Consider the following 26,043-nt stretch of genomic DNA (forward strand, 5'->3'; position numbering starts at 1 on the left):
GAGGTCAGGAGTTCGAAACCAGCCTGGCCAACATGGTGAAACCCCATCTCTACTAAAAATACAAAAATTAGCTGGGCGTGGTGGTGGACACCAGTAATCCCAGCTACTAGGGAGGCTGAGGCAGGAGAATTGCTTGAACCCGGGAGGCGGAGGTTGCAGTGAGCCGAGATCGTGCCATTGCACTCCAGCCTGGGCAATAAGAGTGAAATTCCAACTCAAAAAAAAAAAAAAAAGAAAAGAAATATAAAATATAAAGCCCTATTTGTTCAAGCACCTATCAGTTTTCTTTTACATGCACTGTAACCATTTCCTCACTGATGTATCTTCTGTTCATGTTCTTCCAGATCATCAAAAAATGTTACTTTCCCTTTCAATCTTCTTCTAATTTACCTTCAAACAGATGTAATATCTCTCTCCTTAAGTCTCATAGCATTTTATGTTTCTTTATTACACTTAGGATATTTTGCCCTGTATTGATTTTTGCACATCTATCTAATCTCTTCTACAACTGTATTCACTTTTCTGGTGGAAAAATGGTGTTTTACTTATTTGTTTTATACATAGTAGGTGCCTAATTTTTCAAACTGATTTAGACTAAGTATACTTTACTGTGGTATGCAGGTTTACAAACAATTCTATATGGTATGGTGCAAAGCCTGGGCATGTAACAAATCCAACTCTGTTTTTTCTGCCCTTCCAGAAACCCCATTCACAATGTAGAACGAAGCCTAATTATACATGACTGTTAGATGAATTTAAAATGCTTTTCTCTGTTCAGCTGGAATATACACTTCAGAAGGAGAAAAGCCTGAAATCTTATTTCAGATTTATCCTCAACTCCCCTCATGATACAAAGTCAAATTTCAAAAAAAAAAAAAAAAAATCTAAATATGTGAGTGTAAATTTTTACAAAAATAGAAGTTACCAAGTTGGTTAATTTCAACTGTTACTAATGAGTCAGGATATACTGACATTTATAACTTTCACCAAGAAAACTTAACCTCAGGTTAATAAAGGTACAATCAAACTTTATCTTTTTTGATACATAAGCTAATTAATACCTCAAAAATACTTAATTTGGGAATACCTGAGCTCCTCAGTATAAATTAACTATATTTTAAATTGAGTTTTTATAGTCCCTAATAGTTTTATTTCAACATGATCGCTTTACATTAAATAAAATGAGTCTACTTTAGAGTTCTTCCTTAACAATTTCATTACTAAACTCTGCAAAGAAGCTTTTCATGATGTAGGTTCATCTACTGTGCAGCCTACTGAATACAACATTAGAAGATTAAATACAACCTTCTCTATTGCATACAACATTTGCTAACACTCAAGGGCAGTGGATTTAAACATATTTTAATTGTCAAACCGCTACTTCAAATGATATGTATGAAACAAATAAAACACATATGCTCTGATTCAAGCAGGGGTGAGTATAATGAACTTAGTGTCTTCCTTGCCCTTTGGTTCCTGCTTGCTTATACCCCTCTACAACCTTATCCAAAACTCAAACCAGTTCAGAAGATCTTCTGTGGAACCACTGGGGCCATAGCATTTTGCAAACCAATGCTCTAGGGTAAATATATATGTTTCAAAAACTAATGATGCAAGTGCAGAAATATTTTCATAAATATCATTTTAGCAAAATGAGATTCTTGCCAGTTTCAAGATGTATTATACCTAATTCAATTCCTTCGGTATAATAAGGAACCAATAAGTGCTTAATTTTCTTCACAATGATGTTACAATAATAAAAAGTATGTTGGAGACTTCTGGTTTCCAGTCCTGCATGTAATGAACTTGAAGTTGTCATTCCTGTCTCCACAAGCAAAAAGCTGAACAAACTGGAAAATCAACAAATCTTAGATCCATCAGATAATTGGGGTCACAGGGAAACCCTCTACAATTGTAGAGATGATAGGTAGATACAGAGAATCACAACTTATCCAAGTAAAAGCCTAGAAAAAAAAAAAAATTCTCCACAGGGACCAGTACCAAAATCTAAACTGTAAAAGACAAACTGTTAGAAGCTCATGGTGGACATTAGAGAGTACACAACTCCAGGGGGACCCAGCCCTAGAAATGAAAGACTCAATACTGTCAAGATTTCAGTTCTTTCCAACTTGATCTATAAATTCAGTGTAATCCAAATAAAAATCCAAGCAAGTTATTTTATGGATATTGGCAAACCGACTCTAAAGCTTATATGGAAAGGCAAAAGACCCATAATAGCCAACACGATACTGAAGAACAAAGTCATAAGACTGAAACTACCTGTTTTGGGCTGAATCGTTTCCCTTCAAAATTCATATGTTAAAACCCTTATGCATAGTATCTCATAATGTAACCATATTTGGGTATAAGGTCTTTGAGGAGGAATTAAGTTAAAATGATGTCTTTAGGATGTGCCCTAATTCAATATGACTGGTGACCTTATGAGAAAAAGAAATTTAAACTCAGACCTGTGCAAGCATAGAGGGAAAACACAGGGAGAAACAGTCTCCTATAAGCCAAGCAGAGAAGCCTCAGAAGAGATTAACCCTGCTGATATCTTGATCTTAGACTTCTGACCTCCAGAACTGTAAGAAAATAAAATTTCTATTGTTGAAGTCAGCAAGTATGTGGTATTTGTTGTGGTTGCACTAGCAAACTAATACACTGCCTGACTTCAAGATACAATATAAAGATACCATAATCAAGACATGTGGTATAGTCTTGATTATGGTATATGTGGTGCATGAATATAGATTATGGTATATGTGGTACATGAATATAGTCAACTGAACTTGAATATAGTTGCATGAAGACAGTCAACAAACAAACAGTATATAAAATATACAAAGAACTTTCAAAATTCAACAATAACAGAAAAGCCAACTTAATTTAAAAATGGGCAAAAGATGTGCATAGACAACTCATCAAAGAAGAGAGATGGATGGCAAATAAACATACAAAAAGAAGTTCCATATCATATGTCCAGAAAATTGCAAATTAAAACAATAATGAGATGCCACTCTCATTTTCTACATTTTAGAAAAATGGCTAAAATCCAAAACACTGATAACACCAAATGCTGACAAGGATGTGGAGCAACAGGAACTCTCATTCACTGCTGGTGGGAATTTAAAATGGTATAGCTACTGTGGAAGTCAGTTTGGCAGTTTCTTACAAAATGAAATATGCTCCTATACAATCCATCAATTACACTCCTTGATATTTACCCAATGAGTTGAAAACTTATGTCCACACAAAACCTGCACATGGATGTTTATATCAGTAGCTTTATTCATAATTGCCAAAACTTGGAAGCAACCAAGATGTTCTTTAGTAAGTGAATGAATAAACAAACTATGGTACACCCACACAATGGAATATTATTTAGCACTAAAAGAAATGAGTTACCAAGCCAGAGAAAGACATGGAAGAATCTTAAATGCATACACACACACACACACACACACACACACACGCAATAAATAATAATAATTATTTACTAATTTTGAGACAGTGTCTTGATATGTCACCTAGGCTGGAGTGCAGTGGTGTGCGACCACGGTTCTCTGCAACCTTGACCTCTAAGGCTCAAGTGATCCTCTCACCTCAGACTCCTGAGTAGCTGGGACCACTGCTGCACACACCACCACACCTGGCTAATTTTTAAAATTTTTTGTAGAGACAGGGGTCTCATTTTGTGGTCCAGGCTGGTCTCAAACTCCTGGCCTCAATCGATCCTCCTACCTTGGCTTCCCAAAGTGCTGGGATTACAGGCATGAGCCACCGTACCTGGCCTTAAATGCACATTGCTAAGGGAAAAAAGCCAATATGAAGAAATACAAACTATGTAATTCCATGGCATTGTGAAAAAGGCAAAATTGTTTATTGAAACAGTAAAAAGATCAACAGCTGTCAGACATTGGGGGAGGGAGGAAAGAAAGAGAGAAGAATGAATAGGTAGAGAACAGGGGATTTTTAGGAAAGTTTCACGATTCCATATGACACTGAGATGGGAATACATGCCATTATACATTTGTCAAGACCCACAGAATGTCAAAACAGAGTGAATCTTAGTATAAAGTACAGACTTCAGTCAACAATAACGTATCAATTCTGGCTCATCAATTGTAACAAATATTCTACACTAATGCAAGACGTTAATAATAGGGGAAACTGAGGAATGAGTGGATGGGTATATGGGAACTCCATATTTTCCTTTCAATTTTTCTGTAAGCCTTTTAAAAACTCTTTAAAAAGTCTATTAATTAAATAGTTTACATCAATGTTAAGTATTTAGTTCCATTCTTGTTTTTTTTTAAATCACATTGGCATAACCTAAAGATCTATTTTTGTAGATTATAATAAATTACTATAACCATGAAAAAACTTGGAGTTTTCTAAATTTCAATGTACTACATAACATAAAGCAGAGGTCTTGAAACTGGAAAATGCATCCCCTTTGGGTTTTACAAAGACTTTCCAATAGCTATGTGGGCATGGGGAGTTTCAAAAGAATTCAATTTTGAGATCCTCAGTTTCCATAGTTATTCTCTCCTAAAATTAATCTACTTGAAAATGTACCTACAGTCTGCAAGTTCTCCTTTCCCATTTAATTGAACTTGGCAAAAGAAGGCACAGCTCTTATCCACCTTGGACCTTAGTGTGTGGTACATTGCTCCTAAGGGTGAGTCCCATAATTGCAAAACAGATGAACTAAAGGGACTTGCATTTTGTTTCATGATGACCATGGGACACACTCATGGCAACAGAAAGTGAGGAGATTGTCCTAGAAACTGTTTAATTAGAATTAAAAAATGAAGTTGGACTTTGTTCTCATCAATTTGACAATGATTGCCAAATAGACTATATTACAAACCTTTTCTACTAATTGAATGAGCTAAGCCTATACTTCATGATTTGGATGAAAATATACTAAAGCATGTATTCAATAGGTCAGAAATTACACCCTTTGTCACTATTTAAACATGTAATAGAAAATTTTATATCAACTTTAAAAAAGTGTGAGGAGGCACATGGTTTTAAAAAATGATGTAAATATAAATAAAAATATTGATATTGAATGAAACTTGCTAAACTTGGCCATAACCCAAAAGCTACAAAGAGGGCTTGACCTTTGGAGTCTCTTACAGTCTTGAATTGGAGCTTAGCCATTCATTTGATATGTGATTTTGGGCCAATGACTTAACCTCTCTAAGTCTCTTTATCTGACTCTGAGAACTAGCTGTGGGGATTAAATAATACCAGCAAAGTGCCTATACAGTGTCTAACATTTAGTACCTACTAAATAATAGCAATAAATGATATTATTTCAACTAGTATAAGCTTCCAAATTCATTCATTCTTGTATATAATTTAACTAGGGAAGAAGAGAGGAAACAATTTGAGAGAAACTGAGACATACTAACTTTTTTTTTGAGCACCTTATCATAGGTAAGATACTGTTCTAAACAGAATGGAATGGACAAAAATCCTTGTTCTTCTGAAACCTACATCCTAGTACAGGAAGACGGAAAGTGAACATAACAGATATGAAAATTATACAGCATATTAGAATGTGGTGAGTGCTGTGGGAAAACATGAAGCAGACTAAGAATGATTGGCAATGGCAGAATGGGGGTAGGTTGCTACTCGGAAAAGAAGAGTCAGGAAACTCTCATTAAGAAGGTGATATATGAACAAATATTTGAAGGTATTGAGGAAGTTAGCTATGAAAAGATCTGAAAGAATAACATTTCAGGCAAAGGAAACAGGCAGCAAAGGCCCTGAGGCTTACTGTGTTCAAGCAAGGAGGCCAGTGTGACTAAAATGGAGCAAACGGTAGGAGAGGAATAAAAGAGGAGAACAGGCTGGGCGCGGTGGCTCAAGCCTGTAATCCCAGCACTTTGGGAGGCCAAGAGGGGCGGATCACGAGGTCAGGAGATCGAGATCATCCTGGTGAACACAGTGAAACCCCGTCTCTACTAAAAAAATACAAAAAACTAGCCGGGCAAGGTGGCGGGTGCCTGTAGTCCCAGCTACTCAGGAGGCTGAGGCAGGAGAATGGCGTAAACCCGGGAGGCGGAGCTTGCAGTGAGCTGAGATCTGGCCACTGCACTCCAGCCTGGGTGACAGAGCGAGACTCCGTCTCAAAAAAAAAAAAAAAAAAAAAGATGAGATCAGAGAATAAAGGCAGCCAGGTCACATGGGGTCTTGGTGGCCACTTAAGGACTTCTGAGTGAGATGAAGAATCAACAGAGTCTGAGCAGTGAAATGATATGATCTGTCTCATGTTTCAAAAGAACTATCCTCTTGGCTACTGTATGAGAACAGACTGAAGGAGGTCAGGGTTAAAAGAAGAAATCTAGTTAGTAGGCTTGGACTGAGTGGTAGCATTGGAGGTGGTAAAAACTGCTTAAATTATGAATATATTTTAAATCAAAGCCAACAGGATTTTCTGTCAGATTGAATGTTGGGTAAACAGTAATTGTTTTCTTCTATTTAAAGAGGGGAAAAATCTTCCTATAAACACCTGAAAAAGATTGTATAACTACAGAGTTTTTAGAGGGAAGGGACTTCTTTCATAACTTCCACAGTATTAAGTATCTAAGATGTTAAGTGAGAACAGAAACCATATATAGCATTTGCATTTCTCACAGTGCCTACATGATCACTTTGGCACTGTACATGCTTAATATATTTTTGAAAAAGATTAAATGTATTAATTGTTATACTACACTCCCTCTCATGACTCTTGGGGGCAACAATTCCACCCATTCAATCTGTCACAATCTCTTCCCTGTCCTGCCCTTAACTCTTCACTTCTGACAGTGATGATTTTTCCTACGTGCAAGAATGTATATGCTAAGGAAACCAGATGGAGAAATGACTGCCTTTTTTTTTTTTTTTTTTTTTTTTTTTGAGACGAAGTCTCGCTATGCCGCCCAGGCTGGAGTGCCGTGGCCGGATCTCAGCTCACCGCAAGCTCCGCCTCCCGGGTTTACGCCATTCTCCTGCCTCAGCCTCCCGAGTAGCTGGGACTACAGGTGCCCGCCACCTCGCCCGGCTAGTTTTTTGTATTTTTTAGTAGAGATGGGGTTTCACTGTATTAGCCAGGATGGTCTCGATCTCCTGACCTCATGATCCGCCCGTCTCGGCCTCCCAAAGTGCTGGGATTACAGGCTTGAGCCACCGCGCCCGGCCTATGACTGCCTTTTTGTAGTATTAGCAATAAAATAGAAAAAAGAGGGTTACAGCGGTAACCAAGCATTTAGTTTCCATAATTTCCAAAGCTTTGTTACTGCCACATTTTGTACAAACATGTACACACTTTACAATCCAAGTGCTTTTTTTTTTTTTTTTTTTAACTAGGTACTAGAAACCTGAATTAATGAAGACATTGCTACTGCTATTATACAAAGAGATAACATTCAGTTTTGTTTTACTAATATGGACATAACGTTAATTCAGTTCTTAAATGTAAATTCTTTCAGAAATCCTGTTTTTGAATAAGTTTAACTTTATGAGTGCCTTCAGGTTTGAGAGAAAAGTCATGCCCTGGCATTTTTTTAAACAGCCCTTACATGAAGACTGCAGCGTTGTAGGGAAGAGGGTTTTATTTCCATTTACTTCCAATCCTAAAATGTACACCTGGTAAATGAAGAAAAATGGTTGGCAGGTCAAGTTAAAACGATAACTCTTTTCACAGTTTTATAAATGAGACTTTCCTTTCCATATTAAATATTTTAGCACAGCTTTCCAAATATTCTATAGACTTCTGTTCAAATTAGATGGAAATACATGTTTCCTTATTTTCTAACTTTTATTTAACAAAATGTGTCAACTGAAGACATGGTGATGACTGGTTGCATCACACTTAAAGGTTTTTCTATTAAGCTGCCAAGAGCATGCAAGCAATTAAACACACCAATTTGGAAACAAGCTTTTCCATATTTTGTTAGGGAAAAATGTGTCTCCAATGTTCTGGTGTGAATCTTTATAAAACAAAATTTTCTACAATGCTTACAATGTTTAAAACGTTCTGAAAGGTTTATGAAATAATATTCTATTAGATGCTCTATTAAATAAAAATTTCAAGAGATTCCACACAGATTTTGTCCTATTGTTCACTTCCAATAGAAAACAACACCAATGACCCCAATTTCTCAAATGCTGTAATTAGAGGGATGAATTGTTGATGTATTCTCCATGCAGGATACCACCAAAGGTCATAATTTGGTTTGTTTTTATGGCCACACATTACATTTCCTGTGGACCCAGGCAATCTTAAATACCCAGTTATATCTTAATAAGCAAGGAGTTCTCTAATATGGGCAATATTTTGAATGAATGTTTTATTATAATGAATAGCACTTCTAAGAAATACTTCTCTATTTCCGTTAGAGTAACCATGAGCTAACTAGCATTTCATCAGATATCAAAAAAATCAAGAGGTAAATACTAGTGCATCATATTGTGTAGAAGAAATTCCAAACATATTTAGCATGCTTAAACATAGATTACCAGGTCTTCTCTTTTAAATAATTCATATCTATAGCATATAAAGTTTTGACAATTTAAATTGTGGAGCTTATGATAGATAACTGATAATGGGACTATGATTTATGCACTAAAATTGTGGCAACTGAGATCTCATCAAAAACTACTGTCAGGCTGGGTGCAGTGGATCATGCCTGTAATCCCAACATTTTGGGAGGCTGAGGCAGGAGCATTGCTTGAGGCCAGCAGTTCAAGACCAGCGTGGGCAACATAGCGAGACTCCATCTCTACAAAAAATAAAATTAACAGGATGTGGTGGCACATGTCTGTAGTCATAGTTACTTGGGAGGACAAGGCAGGAGAATCATTTAGAGCCCAGGAATTTGAGGCTGCAGTGAGCTATGATCATACCACTGTACTCCAGCCTGGGTGACAGAGCAAGACACTATCTCAAAAACAAACAAACAAACAAACAAACAAAAAACAACCCACCAATGGCTCACGCCTGTAATCCCAGCAGTTTGGGAGCCTGAGGCGGGTGGATCGACTGAGGTCAGGAGTTTGAGATCAGCCTGGCCAACATGGCGAAACCCCATCTCTACTAAAAATACAAAAATTAGCCAGACATGGTGGTGCACGCCTGTAGTCCCAGCTACTTGGGGGGCTGAGGCTGGAGAATCGCTTGAACCCAGGAGGCGAGGCTGCAGTAAGCCGAGATCACGCCACTGCACTCCAGCCTGGGTGACAGAGGGAGGCTCCATCTCAAAAAAAAACAAAGACAAAAACAAAAAAATCCACCAAAAACCAAAAACTACTGTCATCCCTTTATAGTTTTATTAATTTCCAGGTTTTACAACTCCATCCTTAAACTTAGAATATCATCAACTTATATGGAAGTCATTTGGATGAACTATGTATGTGATAACTGTTTTACTGAATTATGACTTTCTTTTTAAAAAGATTATTTTATTATTTTATTTTTATTTTTAATTTTTTTTTGAGACGGAGTCTTGCTCTGTCGCCCAGGCTGGAGTGCAGTGGCACAATCACGGCTCACCATAGTTTTGACCTCCTGGGCTCAGGTGATCCTACCTCAGGCTCCTGAGTAGCTGGGACTATAGGTGCCCAACACCATGCCCAGCTAATTTTTGTATTTTTTGTAGAGACGGGGTTTTGCCATGTTGCCCAGACTAGTCTCAAATTCCTGGGCTCAAGCCATCCGCCCATGCCTTAGCCTCCCAAAATGCCAGGATTACAGGTGTGAGCCACCGTGCTCGCTGGAATTACTACTTGCAATTCACATATGCTCAATACAAATCATATCTAAAAAGTTATACAGGTTTTTCACAGCACTAGAATAAATATCATCTCTAAGAAATGCCATTATAACAAAATCACCTCATAAGAAAAGACTTCTAAGTCCTAAATGACTGCTCCATTTTTTAAAAAAGTAATAATCAGTACTTCAATAAACAAAACAATTTGAACAGTTCTTACAAACTTCTGCAACAGAGAAGACATTTACTGAATCATATAATAATAATACTCAGTATAGAGTGCAGTCATGCTGCTTCCATTGTCATAAATCACTTAAAACTGGGTTCAGATGGTAAGCTGGTAAAAGTAAGGGAGTGTCCTTACAGGGAGTATCCAGAGGTTTTCCTACCCCTATTAGAAATCAGCGTTGAAGAGTAGACTATTTAGTCATCAGCCTTGCTGCCCCAGCCCCCTCATCGACCTTCTAAGTTCCCCCCAGAAAAACAAAAACAAACATTAAGCAGCCAAAAGCCAGTTCCTACACCACAAAGTTCTTGATGGGAATGACAGAACTGTAAGACTGTAACAGACCTGGAGCTTGATGACCTATTTTAGCTGCTAGCAGCTAAACCTTAAGTCACATGGCTACTTCAGAGGTTCACAGAATTCTGTATGTAGCAGTCAGGCATGAAAAGTGGTTTTCACAGTCACTTGGCACATAAGTGTTGTTGCTTATTTTCTACCTTGAGATGCTGCAGTCTTTACTCACCAGGTTGCTCAATGTGCCATTAGAAAGGTTGTTGTGAGGATACATGTTTTGGTATCTGTGTTTAGTCTGCATCTAAATATTCATATGTGTCTGTGAGGGCTATTAGATGCTAGGCTAGGCTAGGTGAGGTTTTTGTTTTACACCTTTTAGTCCAACTGGAAAAAAGTAGGAAAGTGAAAAAATACCTTGTTTATAAAGACATAAAATCTTACTTATGTCTCAATTTAGTAAGCTGTTTATCTATAACGTCTTACATTTCTGAGATTATGTATAATGCAAGATGTTTACTTTTAATGACTGATAATGTGCGATATTTTCTTTCAATGGTTTAAGTAACATGAAATAATCACATACTTTCCATTGCAAACCTTAAATACTTTCTAATGGCACTAGGCTAGTTAAATCATTTTTGTTCTCAAGCTTGCCATGTCAAATGAGCTACAAAATTCATCTTTTAAGTTTTGTGCTCTAGTGTAAAGACACATTAACAATTTAACAATTTTTTGGGGGTCCAAAAAACTTCTAAGTGGATAGTTGTTATTCAGTGTATAAATGTGTACATAAAGAAACCATTTTATGATTTTATGGTTTTATTTTGAAAATTAGGCTGATGTGAAAGGGAACTAAGGCCCTTTAGTTTCTATCTGAAATCTTTAATTATGAGCACCATACAGTTGAAAGACATCCTAAATTAGGTATTATCTTACCCTTACTTTTTATCTTACCTTTACTTTTATATAATTATTCTGATGAATGATATAATTATAGCATTATACAAAATTACTAACTCATGTTTGTTTTGTTTCCTAAGTGATAAACATATTACATTACATATAGATTAAGGCAATAAATCTCTAACTAAAATAGCTAACAGTAAATCAAAAGTAGGAACTATAATTCCTATTTCTTGATTAGGAAAAAATCTTACTAAAAAGAATGACTTGGGGAAATATTTTATAAATAAAATTTTAAGATATAATTATACTTTCCTAAAAAAATATGAAAATGGTTATTTTAATACCCAATTTAGAGAACAAAATCTGAGACACATGACTTTTGACACTGTGGACAAAGCAAAGGCTCCCTTAGCTTGAAATTTTCACTTTGTATTATTGTGGAATGTCATGGAGACAGAATCACAATGTGACATTTTCGTCCTCATCTTTGATGTCCCTAGCATAAAATTATTACTCTTACAGAAAGAAGGAGTCTCCTATTTGGAAAACAATGAGGTTTATTATGTAACAGTTAGAAGGAGAAACCATCTTCCCTAAATAGCAGAGTGGCTGCAAATCTTCTAAAGGAATGGTAAAAAATGGCAGGGACACAACACAACACTCCGCAAACTGAATTTTAAACAATGATTCAAATGATCATAAAACAATAAATCATGTTTCAGTCAAGTGATAATAGATATAAACGTCAATTGACTAGGAACAATGAATATGTAAGCTCATGGGATATCACTATCCAATGTTATCAAGATGTTATCAACTTGGCACCTCCCCTCTATTTGAAGGATACATTTTAAATGCTTAGATGGTTTGGCCTTAATTAGTCATCCTGATAGGTATCCATACCGAATCACTACCATATGTCTATAGAGGCAAGAGGAAGAGATAATATAGAGTAGCTAAAAAATGCATTTAAATTTGAATCAAAATTATTTGATAGGGTTTTAATGCATCAAGCAACAAACTCATCATTAAAAAGTTGAGTTTTGCATATGCCAAAGATTTAGAAGGAAGTCAGTATATTGGCAGGGAAGGATGAATGGTGTGAAGGAGGAGCTAGCAAGATCTTCACTAGGAAGGAAAGACTGAGTTAGATGTTAAAGTAATTTTAAAAACAATTCCAGGTTGATATGGAGTATCCCAAGTAGAAAGCATAAATCCTTAAAGACACTATATAGTTTGGTAATTAGGGAAAATCTAAACAGTTTAGTTTGGGTTTGGAGGACTGATTACTAATACCCTTCTCCACAGAACAGACAACCTAGACCATATAGAGAGCTAATTAAACATGCAGTCAGGTATTTAGCAGAGTTAAACATTAGTTTTCCACTCATTCCACATATGTTTAATACACATCTATTGTGTGCTAAATCCTGTGTAAGGTGCTGTGGGTGAATCAATGAGGAAGAAAAAGACAGTTTCTGACACTAGTTTACAATACGGTGAAGACAGACATCAAGGAAACAGGAAATTAAAATATTGTTGGAGGTGCGACAATAACTTACGAATTACTCTGGGAGCACAGAGGTAGGCTATCTAACCTAGTCATGAAGAATCAGAAAAATCATTTTAAAGGAAGTGACATATAAGTGGAGGGCTACATGAAGAGCAAGATTGATCTATTGCAGAAAAGGGGAGAGCATTTTTGGCATTTACAAAAGATGTGGGCTAGGCGTGGTGGCTCACACCTGTAATCCCAGCACTTTGGGAGGCTGAGGCGGGAGGACAAGGTTAGGAGACTGAGACCATTCTGGCCAACATGGTGAAACCCTGTCTCTACTAAAAATACAAAAAGTAGCTGGGTGTGATGGCACCTGCCTATAGTCCCAGTTACTCGGGAGGCTGAGGCAGGAGAATTGCTTGAACCTGGAAGCCAGAGGTTGCAGTGAGCCCAGATCATGCCACTGCACTCCAGCCTGGTGACAGAGTGAGACTCCATCTCAAAATAAAAATAAAAATAAAAATAAAATAAATAAAAAGACATGGAAGTGACAGAAGCATGGGCCATTGAGGAGACTGCAAGTGAGAGTGAAGCTGCAAGTCGAAGTTTGAGACAAGAGGTGAGGCTGGGGAGGCAGGCAGAGGCCAGATATTAAGGACATGTATTTTAATAAAAAGCATTGGACTACATTAAAAAGTTACCTAAAATACCTTCATAAATATTTACTAAATAAGTTAATAAACATCTATGGTTGATCTCACCCTCACATAATTAGTCCTTGTAAGTTCAACTGACTCAGTATATATATTATATCAGAATAAGAAAAACCTTCATCCTAGGTCAGGAAATTAAAAATCTGACAGATTTCGGTCAGGCGTGGTGGCTCACGCCTGTAGTCCCAGCACTTTGGGAGGCCGAGGCGGGCAGATCACGAGGTCAGCAGATCGAGACCATCCTGGCTAACACAGTGAAACCCCGTCTCTACTAAAAATATAAAAATATTAGTTGGGCGTGGTGGTAGGCACCTGTAGTCCCAGCTGCTCGGGAGGCTGAGGCAGCAGAATAGCGTGAACCCGGGAGGTGGAGCTTCTAGTGAGCGGAGATCACGCCACTGCACTCCAGCCTGGGCAACAGAGCAAGACTCTGTCTCAAAAAAAAAAACCAAAAAAAAAAACTCCCAGATTTTTAATTTTTCTTACACACACACACACACACACACACACACACACACACACACAGTACCAACGGAAATTTTATTCTGATATCTAAAGCAAAGCAAAGAATCACAGCTAGGTGTGGTGGTAAACACCTACAGTTTCAGCTACTCAGGAGGCTGAGGCAGGAGGATTGCTTGAGCCCAGGAGTTTGAGTCTAGTCTGGGCAACATAGCCAGCCCTTGTCTCTTGGAAAAAAGAAAAAAGAAAAAAGAAAAAAAAGAATTATAGCACATTACTGGAAAATAATTATTCCTTTGTGATGTATGAAACAAGTGACTTGAGTGTTGCCAATCATTTTATTAAAAATAGTGTTAATCTGTCACAGGAGTAGAGTAAAAAAGTAGTCTGAGGAATACAATAATTTTGCCTTATGTGATAGTGTTAAGGCATTTTTCAGGATAATTATTTTTTGTTACTTAAAAAAATAAATTCATAATGTACCATGCTTGGGCATATATGTATATTAAAAAGAGTGTTGAAAAGAAACATATTAAAACCAAAATCAAAAGGCATAAGTATTTAAATACTATACAAAACATCATTTTAATTTGCTTGTTTTCTAAGTTTAAAATAAATTCCGCTTTCCAAATGAAGCAATTACTTTTTTGGATCATCTCTATTCAATATTTACCATTTAAATATTTTTGAATATTTACTATACAGCAATGTTATACGAATTCTTCTGATTAGAAAATAAATGCTTGTGGGAAAAATGGGAGCAATTTTATTTTAAAAATGATGCAGATGCATCTTACAATAAAAAAGTACACTTAATGATCAGATAATTAGATGGGAGGAGTAACAGAGTATGATAAGATAAATGGATCATAGATTTTACTGCCTAAGTTAAAATTTAGCACAAAATTCAGTCTGCCTAGCATGAGTGTTTAAGTTAGACATTTTAACTGCTTTTGGTATAAAGAATATATATAAATAGTTTACTAAGTTACTTTCATAGTACTCCCTCTTAGTCAGAAATACATGTCACTAGATTATATTATGCAGTTTACTGGTAGAAGTTTTATAGTTGAAGTTTTAAAAATGTGGAATTATATAAACTTTATTTGACAGTTTTCTTCAGGATACTTATTTTAAATGGTGTTACTGAAATCTTACATGGCTCACTGCTAACTATTAGTTAAAATACAAATAATGTAGAAAAATAATAAAATTAACACAGATTAAGTTTGTTAAAAATAAATTATGTTACATCCAAAAATATAAGACTGTTTCACTCACTATACTAAGTAATCACTTCTGTGATGTCAGGAGATTAATTTCCATGAACTTCTAAGATAAAGTTGATGGTTATTTGACATTAGGTGCTTTAGAAAACTTTGTGTAGAATGCATTAGTGATTAGACTACTGCTTCATAAGATTATAGAAAATACTCCCTATACTAAAAGGAATCTTTCCAAGGGAATAATAAACTTAATGGATAATGAGAAATAAACTTATTAAGTGCTTGCTCCAATGACATAATAGACTCTATGGGCCAACCTTTTCAGGCCATCTAAACATCTTCAGGTAGGATCACATTTCAACAATCCAGGACAAATGAAAATAGACTGCATTTTATAATAAACTTATCTATACGTGGTCTATGAGAAAGCATTTTAATATCCCAAAGACTTTGTTTACCCAAAGCCTTTGTTTAAATAACCTCAATCTTTTACAATTTGTCTGTTGTTCACTTGGTCCTCCATGCTGGCTGTAAAAACTAGCCTTACTATTAAATCCTCCACATATTAATACATTTTTGAAAATTACTTCAGATTATTCTTATTTTCAGAGCATTAGTAAGTCCTTTAATCACTCTTTGTCCATCATCTCAAAATGCTGATATTTCCTAATTCCAAAAGAAAGATATTTTCACAAAAAAGATGAAAGGCAGTAAATAGTAAATAAGTTCATTTTCTTAGGTAGCCATTTTTCTCTAGACTTTACACAGTGACAGTAAAAATGGTAATTAAGTCTACGTAAGGAAACTTTTTTTTTGAGACAGAATCTCACTCTGGTGTCCAGGCTGGAGTGTAGTGGTGTGATCTTGGCTCACTGCAATCTCTGCCTCCCGGGTTCAAGTGATTCTCCTGCCTCAGCCTCCTGAGTAGCTGGGACTGTAGGTGCACACCACCACACTCGGCTAATTTTCGTATTTTTAGTAGAGACAGGGTTTCACCATGTTGGCCAGAATGGTCTCAATCTCCTGATCTCGTGATCCACCTTCCTTGGCCTCCCAAAGTGTTGGGATTACAGGCGTGAGCCACTGCACCCAGACTACATAAAGAATCTTTATCAAAACAATTAAAATGTTTTCTGCTATAGTGTTCAATTTATTATTCTCTTCAAATCTATTTTTAAAAATCTTTAAACAATTTGAAGGCCGGGTGTGGTAGCTCATGCCTGTAATCCCAGAACTTTTTGAAGCTGAGGTGGGAGGATCACCTGAGGTCAGGAGTTTAAGACCAGCCTGTTTAACATGGTGAAACACTGTCTCTACTAAAAACACAAAAATTAGCCGGGTGTGGTGGCCCACTCCTGTAATCCCAGCTACTCGGGAGGCTGAGGCATGAGAATCACTCGAACCCAGGAGGCAGAGGTTGCAGTAAGCCTAGATCGTATCACTGTACTCCAGCCTGGGGGACAGAGTGAGACTCTGTATCAAAAAAAAAAAAAAAAAAAAAAATAGAAACTTATTTTGAAAAATATTTTATGTTAAAATGAGAGAATTAAGCTGGGCGCGTTGGCTCACACCTGTAATCCCAGCACTTTGAGAGGCCTAGGCAGGTGCTCTGCTTGAGCCCAGGAGTTCAAGACCAGCCTGGGCAACATAGTGAAATCCTGTCTCTACAAAAAATAGAAAAATCAGCTGGGCATGGTGACACATGCCTGTAGTCCCAGCTACTTGGGAGGCTGAGGTGGGAGGATCAATTTAGTCTGGAAGGTTGAGGATGCAGTGAGCCATGATTGTGCCACTGAACTCCAGCCTGGGTCACACAGACTTTTTAAGACTCTGTCTTAAAAAAAAAAAAAAAAAAAAAAAAAAAAAAGGAAGACAGAGGATTAAACATTTTTATAATATAAAAATTTATTGAGACGTTTCGAGAACTGGTCAATTACTGGTAAGAGTCAAATATTAATAAGAATTTTTGATATTTGATGATTATGGTGTATCAATAATAGAATATTTTAGAAAGCATAAATACTTTGAAAAATGACTTTATAGTTTTTAAACACACGGTGAAGCTAACCTAGAGGAGGTATTTGTAATGGTAGAAAGTATTTACCAAACATATCTGTGTGAAAAGTTTTATAGTACAGAAGTAATACTACTGAAAATTAAAAATATTAGAGAGAGCAAGACAGAGAGCAAGAGAGAGAGAGAGAGAGATCTCCCTTCTGCTACAGGCATAGTTTAAGTCTTGTGTCACAAATAAAAGGATCCTCCCTAGCATATGGAGTAGTTGCCATGTCCTCCCAGGGATGGTCTGTAGCTATGTTCACCTCAGGCTCATCAAGAAGAGGTAAACTGTCAAGTATAATTTCAGTCACAGGGTGGTTTGGTTGAGACAGATTAGTGGTATGCAATCATGATAGATAGTTTATCCCAGCTCCAAACTGCCGCTTGGGAAATCTTGAACTCAAATGAACAGACTCAGTCATTATTAGTGTCAAAAAGGTATACAGAGACAAAATTTGGTTGGCAGCACGAAAGATGAATCAAGGCGAAAAAGTGACCACTTGCATGTTCAAAATCGAAATTGAGATGCATACTACAGTTTGGAAATACTTTACATACCAGAAAAGTCATACATTATTAATTGTTCATTGATTAATATTTAAAACATGTTTCTGTAATGTATTTTCAAAGAGACAATAAAATGATATGTATTTTCTTATTTCAAAACCTTTATTCTCAAGGTGATGTATAGTAAGGAGTACCCTTTTAGATACAGAGGATAGCAAAATGTTTTTTTAAAATTTGTATAATTTTTAGTATCTTTCCTTCAGCTAGATATTTCCAGAGATAAGACTTTTTAGAAGAAGAATTTAGTTTTATGGGACCACTTTAATATTCAAATGTCTTACAGTTTGATGACTTTCTCAGGAAGAAATCAGGATATAATAAAAGCATGAACTTAAAATGTGGAAGAACCTAATCTAAATAACTTTCCAAATATTTCCTAAACACTGAAAAATATATACTTATACATTGTAAAATACATTATTCTATTAGCGAACACAAACTTTGGTATCTTTAAATCAGACTCCCCCCCCCCAACCAAATATCCACAAAAAGAATGTCCTCAAGTGTCAATGCCTGAAGTGATACGCTCTGACAAATCTAACAGCTCTTTCTGTGTCATTCCTAATGCACTTGTCACTCAGTATTATCCATCCTCATTAATGACAATGGGAAAGTTTATCTTGGGAACACGTTTTAAATCATCTACTCTTTACAATGGGACCATGAAATCTCTTACAAAACATGAGGCGGGAACTACTCTGACAACAAAACCCCTTCCTGGCAGCTTTATTCTTAATTCCTGTTCAAGGAGTAATCTGTTTATTATAAAATCATACAGAACAATATATTAAACAGAATTTGAAACAAGAATAGCTAGTGTGATTTTCAAGCTTACAAGTATTTTTACAACATTTTTATTAGGCTGAAAACACTACGTTGAGTTCTTTTTGTGTGATTTCATGCAATCTTCTATTCTATTCTACATTATAAACACCTTTGAAAAGAAGTTTTGTTTTACATAATTTTCAAATGGCAAGGACATTGGTGTTTATATAATTATTTTAAAATATAATAACTTACATTAACTTAAATAAAAGCAATTACTAAGTAAAAATGTCCTCGTGTTTAAATTTCCTAACCAAAATGCCAAAATATTCCAACTACAGCATCCTATAGCTTAAAAATAATCTTACCAGGACCAACATTACTTTTAATAATATATTCACATTTTAAACTTCAGTAAGATCTTGTTTACTTGTCTAAGAAATTCCTACATTAAAAAAATGAATATAAGCAAGCAAGACTTCATAGCACCCACTTAAACTTACTATTTTGACTATCAATTATAAGACACTGGATAGTGTGGCTAATGAACAGTTAAACTTTTTGCATATACTTCTGCTAATAAAATCAAAATATCCTTATGCCCAATATAGAAATGTATCCTTATGCCTCTCAATATTCAGTTATCAAAAGTTTAATGTTATATTTTGATTAATTTACTGTATAGTAAAAAAATCTTAAGTAGATTATAACAAAAAACTCAACAATATCACATTTAAAGTTGATTTTATAACTTTTAATAATCTGAAGTCGTTTGTGTATTCAAACATGCTACAAATGAAAACACTGAATTTTAATATTTAAATTGTATGAAGCTACAATTAATAAAGCATTTTAATTTCAGAATTCAAAACTTTTAACATTTCTAGTTAATGCTTTATTTTAAAAAAGGTTTCTTTAAAGGATGTTGCGCTTAAGGTTCTAAGTTAAATGTACAATAAACATCATAAAACGGTTAATTAAATTTATAATGTTTTATAAAAGAAATATAAATCAAAGGAACACTAATATATATTTATACATTACAATTGTTTCTCATATATTAGGTATTTATTATCAATCCAGTAACATTATATCGAAAATAGCAATTTATCTGTGGCTTCAGAAAACTGAATTAGTACTAATGGTTAAGAGGTCGCTTTAGCATTTGAAAGAATCTGGTAGAGTCTGAAATGAGGTGCCTCTAAGAAAGTGAGTTCCACATGATTACAGAGAGGCTGGATGAGAAAATATGTGCACACAATGAGAAGCTGGCTTTGAAGCACTTTAAGCTCCCTTCCAATTTTAACCTTTTATGAAATCTAGGTATTTTCTCGGACAGACATTAACGCAGAGTGTTTGAAAAATCTAGGTATTTTCTGAAAGACATCGCATTAAATTCTACAAGTGCAAATTACACAGCAAATGATTGTATGTGTTTGTTATTTTTCAAATAAAGCTTAATTTTAAGAGTATAAATCATTATCACCAAATTGACAACTCTCTCAGTAAATTTTCTTTAAAGTGTGTGGCTCTTTAAAGTAGGGGTTCTTCTTCACAGAACATTTTCTTTGTGAATGACGAGACAGAAAATATTTTTGGCTTCGCAGGCCATAAGATCTCAACTTAGTGATGCACTGTGAAAACAGCCATATACAAAATGATAGGAATGGCTGTTACAATAAAATGTATTTAAAAAAAAAACTCATGGAGCTGGATTTGCCCCATGGACCATAGTTTGCTAAGTACATGTTCTATTGCAACATGGGCATAGTTGCTTTAATATTGCCCTTTACTTACCCACTTTTACATGGACAAAAGCTTAATAACCTTTCCAATAAAATGATTGGAATGTTATAATAATTGAATGCCAAATTAATTGCTCATGTCTATAGTACTACTAAGAGTAGATAACATTGCCAAAATATCTTTACATGTACTTGTTTTTGACTGAATTACACATTAAGTCAATAACATATCTTAATGAAATGCATTCAGTTATAAATCACACACTGTAAATTTACAGTTTTTCTCCTAAATATAGTTGGCCTTAATTTAAATTTCTGTTTGGATCAGAATGGTTTCTCAGGAGGAAATTCTGAAGAAGCCAAACTGAAGAACTAGACTGGAATTTGGTCAGCTTCGAGTGTATAATAAAGAGATCAATGGGATGATTTTTCAATAAGGATTAGTCCTAGATTCTGTTATGGAAGTGATATCAGTTACTTTACTGATAATGTGTATTTAAATAAAAGTGTAGAATATGCAAAATGTGTTAAAATTCCATTTTACATAATTATTTCATCTGTAACTCATAAGTCTCATGAACTGTTTTCAACAATAACAGCTCATTGTATTATTAGCTGATATTTTTTGAAGGTTATTTTACTTATGTAAAACCTTACAAGTATATTAAGCATCTACAGAAAACTGTATTCACACTATCAAACTATTCCATATAACTGAAATGAATTTTTTAATGGTCACACCCTTTTATATGTTTTGAGCAATATCAAGAGGACATTCATTCATTTATCCATTCATGCAATATTTGACGAGCACCTATATGATCAGGCAATGAACTAGGAAAAGGAGATACAATGATGAATAAAAATACCTACATTCATAACATCTATGCTCTAAAAGAACAACATTTTCTCAAAGTTTGATACTTTATAAAAGAAATGCACGATGTTTTCCATGTACTAAAGTATGGCAAAACAAAACAAACAAAACAGTACAGAATGGATATTCAAGAGCTAAATAAAAAGCAAAAAAGATTACCTGAAATAGCGCTCTTCTTGGCTACTTTTTTCATGATTGGCTTTTGGCCTTAGTATTTTTATAGACCAATCAGTCCTGCAGGTTTTTAAAGGTTAATTTATCATTATTTGATTATTGATTCAAACCCACTGTTAAATTACTTTTGTTAATCCTATAAGGTATTGTTTGAGATTGACTAGAAATTTCATTTTTTTAATAGTACACAGCAATAAAAAAATATTAAGGGTGTGTGTGTGTGGGCGGGGAGTTGCTGTGTCTGAATATGCAAGTATAGAGGGAAGAATCTAGGAAGTGTTGAACAAATATATTTCATTATATTTTAAAAATTTGAGATTAAACAATGACTTGTATCTCACAAATATACATACATAACATGCAAAATCTAAGTGTATTAAAACAGTTAAAAGAAAATATTTTCTTTGTATTTAGTACAGATCATTACTAATTCATTCAGAATAGATCATCACTAACACTTTATCTGGACCACCATTTTTTTCCTAAGACCACTGAAAAGGCTATGAAATATAACTAAAATAAATCACATCTAGTTGGATTCCTTTTTCATACTTATGCATGACAAATTTTGAATCTCAATACAGAAAAGATATACTGTATACTTCCCCAACTGTTTTGAAACATGCTAGTTTTATGGTAAAGGAGAGTTGAACACTATCACTGTGTTGTGTTTTGCTACATTTAAATATGGTTCATATGTTAAAGAAAAAAAGTACATACATGTATATATACGTGTAATCAATTTTCCCTTAAAAGCTGTAATTATGTATTTTAATAATTTTCTATTATTATTCATGTCAAGGAGATAGTCCTATTGCATTTGGTTTTGGTCAACGTTTTAGCAATTTGTTTGTAAAAATATTAATAAGCTACTGTGTGCTAGCCTTTTCCTTTGCCTACTGACTACAAGATAAGTTGATCCATTTATTTACAGAACCAACAAGGGCAATCCATTTCATGCTATAGCACTGACCCTTCACAAAGATCTTGTAAATGAGTAGCCTATTACAATATGTACAAGTGACCTTTAATTGCACCAAGAAGCTTTTTGTTACAATCTTTTTCAATGCTACACCATAGCTACGGTACAAGTTGGGAAAATATTTCTTATGTATTTGGCAGAAATATCAACAAAAAAGCCCCTGTATCAAAATATGTAAGTGAAAAGTTTGAGGCATTTAAGTCTACACTATAATATTGCCTTTTAAATAACTATTGATCAGAAAGATAAGGTTTTTTCATTCATATAATTATTCAGAAAATTAATAAACATTTCATTAATTAAAGACTTAAGAAACATAATTAAATATAACTTGGCTTTTAATAGCCTTTGGAAACAAAGATAGTTCAATCAAAATTGATTATTTTTTTGAGACAGAGTCTCGCCCTGTTGCCCAGGCTGGAGTGCAGTGGCACGATCTTGGCTCACTGTAACCTCCACCTCCTGGGTTTAAGCGATTCTCCTGCCTCAGCCTCCCAAGTAGCTGGGATTACAGGCGCCTGCCACCATGCCCAGCTAATTTTTACATTTTTAGTAGAGATGGGGTTTCAGTATTTTGGTTGGCCAGGCTGGTCTCGAACTCCTGACCTCAAGTGATTCATCTGCCTTGGCCTCTCAAAGTGCTGAGATTACAGGTGTGAGCCACTGCACTGAGCCTATAATGGAAAACTTTAATTGTAGTAAAATATACTTCTCTCTCTTTATTAAATGACTATGTACTTTCAAGTTTTATTATTTGAAATGTTCAATGAAGAATCCTATACCTTAAAAAACACCCAAATAAATTCCAAATATCATTTATATTGGGCAATAATATTTGAAACAAGTTTTCAATAAAGCATAGGGTCAGGTATTTCAACTGATTTACTCAAATTTTTGAATGAATGAAATATATATTTGACAGTCTGACAAGAAATTGAAGCCAAATACTAAATTTCATTAAACTCTTCATCTTGGGTATCTTATTTCTGGAAGGCTCATGCCAAAATGATTTAGTCTGATTCTCTACAACAATGGTGGGTTGACTTGACAGCACCTGACAAAACAGTTCAGTGAATTTCATGATACCAGATACAAAGAACCTAAACTGGCTACTCTATAAAATGTTCACTGTGACTTGGAGTGATGACAGTAATAAATTTGCCAAATTTTTTATTTCTACTTAAGTAAGAGAACTGCTTTACCAGTTATTGGGTTAAAGACATTCCCATTACATTCTACTTTCTCTTAATTATTTATTATGTTCCCCAATTCTACCTTTTAAAAACTAATAATTTATATTTAACATCATATTTTCTTAATGAGGAACATAATGTCTTCATGTTACTAAAATGCAGAAAACTTTTTCATATTCATCAATAAATGAGGAAAATATTTTACAATCATAATATTTATTGCTTAATTTTACTTAAAGATGGTATTTAAAGAACTTCCAGCAAATCAAATTTTTTGCAAAAGAGAAAAATAGCTCTTAACATGAAAGAATCAAACCTTCATTAGAACCAGTTATGATAAAAGGGGAGGAAAAAATTAGAAATTTGAAAAAGGAATTCAGTAGACCCTTATTAAAAGTTATGTATTCCTTGATTATCTCACAGGATAATTTTTGATGCTCCAAAAATAACAAATGTAAAATAACTTAGAAAAATTTAAAATATAAAAACAGGTTGATTAGCTATAAGCAAATTAATATTGGTAAAAGTACCTGAACACAGAACTTAAATGAGTACAATAATAATATATTGTAATTAAATTTGGCATACTTTTGGACTATATCAAAATAGTTGATAAGGAAAACTACATTTCTTTGTATATGATACTTTTTCACTTTCTTTCAGATTTAGAAATCCTGTAACAGTAAATAGTATTTTAGAGAATAGCTTTTTTTTTTTGCAAATTAATTTTTCCATAAAAACCTACCATACTAGAAATAGGTAAAAAATAGAATATCATTACCCTAATGTATTCACACATATATATGTGTGTGTGTGTGTGTGTGTGTGTGTGTATGTGTATATATATATATAAAATAACATCATGTTATATAAGGGAGAAGCTGTGATTAATCCAATCACAATGTTATAATGTATTTTACAAAAAGTTGAAATGCAAGCTAGGGAACAGAAGAATTTTTAATATGAATGTTATTTATACATACATATATCACATTAACACATTTTCTGAGATTAAAAAATCATTTTTTATTGAGGAATCCTTCAGGACAGAGGCTTTCTGGCTTATGTAATGAAGACGAGATAGCAGTACAGCTTAGGGCATGGCAGACAGTTGGTGTTAAGAGCACAGGCTTTAGAATAAAACGGGCTTCAATTTCAGTGTCATTTCTGCCAGTCATCAGTTCTGTGACTCCAGATAAGTTAAGTTGCTTGATCTCTCTGAACCGTAAGTTTCCTCATTTGTAAAGTGAAGATAATAATGTTATATGGGTAGTTGTAAGGTCTATGAAATAATGCCTTTAAGTGCTTGCAGTAGTCCTAGCCCTCTGTTAAATATGTAATATAACTTATTTTTTAAAATTAATAATAATTAACAGTTTGTGAACATGTTAGCTTTCCACTGTTATTCTGCATATGGCTTCAGAAGATCTGAATTTTATCCTGGCTCTAACCACAGATGTATGACTTTGGGAAGGAAGGTTATATAACTCCTATCTATTTCTTTTTATTAAATATGTGAAATAGTATGTATGCAAGGGTTCCTATGAGGATTAAAATTAAATATAATAATGTATATGGGCCGGGCGTAGTGGCTCACGTCTATAATCCCAGCACTTTGGGAGGCCGAGGCAGGCGAATCACAAGGTCAGGAGATCGAGACCATCCTGGCTAACATGTTAAAACCCCGTCTCTACTAAAAAAAAAACAAAAAAAAAAAACCAACAAAAACTTAGCCGGGCGTGGTGGCGGGCGCCTGTAGTCTCAGCTACTCTCAGGAGGCTGAGGCAGGAGAATGGCGTGAACCCAGGAGGCGGAGGTTGCACTCCAGCCTGGGCACAGAGCAAGACTCCATCTCAAAAAACAAACAAACAAACAAACAAAAAAAGTATATGAAAGCACCCAACACAATACCTAGAACAAATCAGACACCAAATATATTTTTTTAAAGAAACTTACGGTAGGCATGAGTTACTTTAAAAACTGTAGTTTCACAATTTAACAAATATTTATGGAGCACCTATTACACATACGGAGGATTTAGCTGCAAATAAGACATACTATGTCCTTACTCTTATGGAGCTTACATTTTAGTGGTGAGGTCAGGGAAATAAACAAATAAACTGATGAACAATTATAAAATACATTACACTGAGAATTCAAACAGTATATGAGGGTGAGTAACTTAGTGAACACTTCAGACAGGCCAGTCAGACTTCTCTAAGGAGGAGGTTGAGATAGTTAATTTACAATCCAAATAACATGAAAAGGCCTTGAAAAGATCAGAGGGATGAGGATTCTGAACATTTGCTGTGCAAAGGCACTGAGGCAGGACTAAACTTGAAATGTTTTAGATACAAAAGTATCCGCAAAACTACCTACATCACAAGTTTAAGGATACCATATTTACTAAGTATTACTGTTACAGGTACCTTGGAGCATATACTAGTAAAATGTATCTTCTTACTTTCTAGGAACTTAAAATATACATTTAAGTGAGGAAATGAAATAGCTGTGATTTGTCATCATTTTCTGTTTTCTTTTTTTCTATCTTCCTTAGAGACTATAAATGACACATTACTAAAGG

At 34.7% G+C, this 26,043-nt stretch overlaps 1 protein-coding gene and 1 long non-coding RNA gene across 5 annotated transcripts in view; one reads left to right on the forward strand and one right to left on the reverse strand.

The window, feature by feature from the left end:
* The window catches only part of ELP4 (elongator acetyltransferase complex subunit 4), a 258,974-nt gene that overhangs the window by 92,123 nt on the left and 140,808 nt on the right, over nt 1-26,043 (reverse strand). For 2 of the 4 annotated variants that reach the window (XM_074014000.1, XM_015434948.4), the window contains exon 10: nt 21,275-21,344. The exons of the other annotated variants lie outside the window; for them this stretch is intronic. In XM_074014000.1, coding sequence (XP_073870101.1) covers nt 21,339-21,344 — 6 coding nt within the window. In that variant the 3' untranslated portion in view covers nt 21,275-21,338. Of the gene's footprint in view, nt 1-21,274; nt 21,345-26,043 lie in introns of those variants that run through there. 4 annotated transcript variants of the gene reach the window in all.
* Nucleotides 1-26,043, forward strand: part of LOC123568618 (uncharacterized) — a 113,284-nt gene that overhangs the window by 75,929 nt on the left and 11,312 nt on the right. The window lies entirely within an intron of this gene.

This window comes from Macaca fascicularis, chromosome 14 (assembly GCF_037993035.2).
Source record: "Macaca fascicularis isolate 582-1 chromosome 14, T2T-MFA8v1.1".
NCBI lineage: Eukaryota > Metazoa > Chordata > Mammalia > Primates > Cercopithecidae > Macaca > Macaca fascicularis.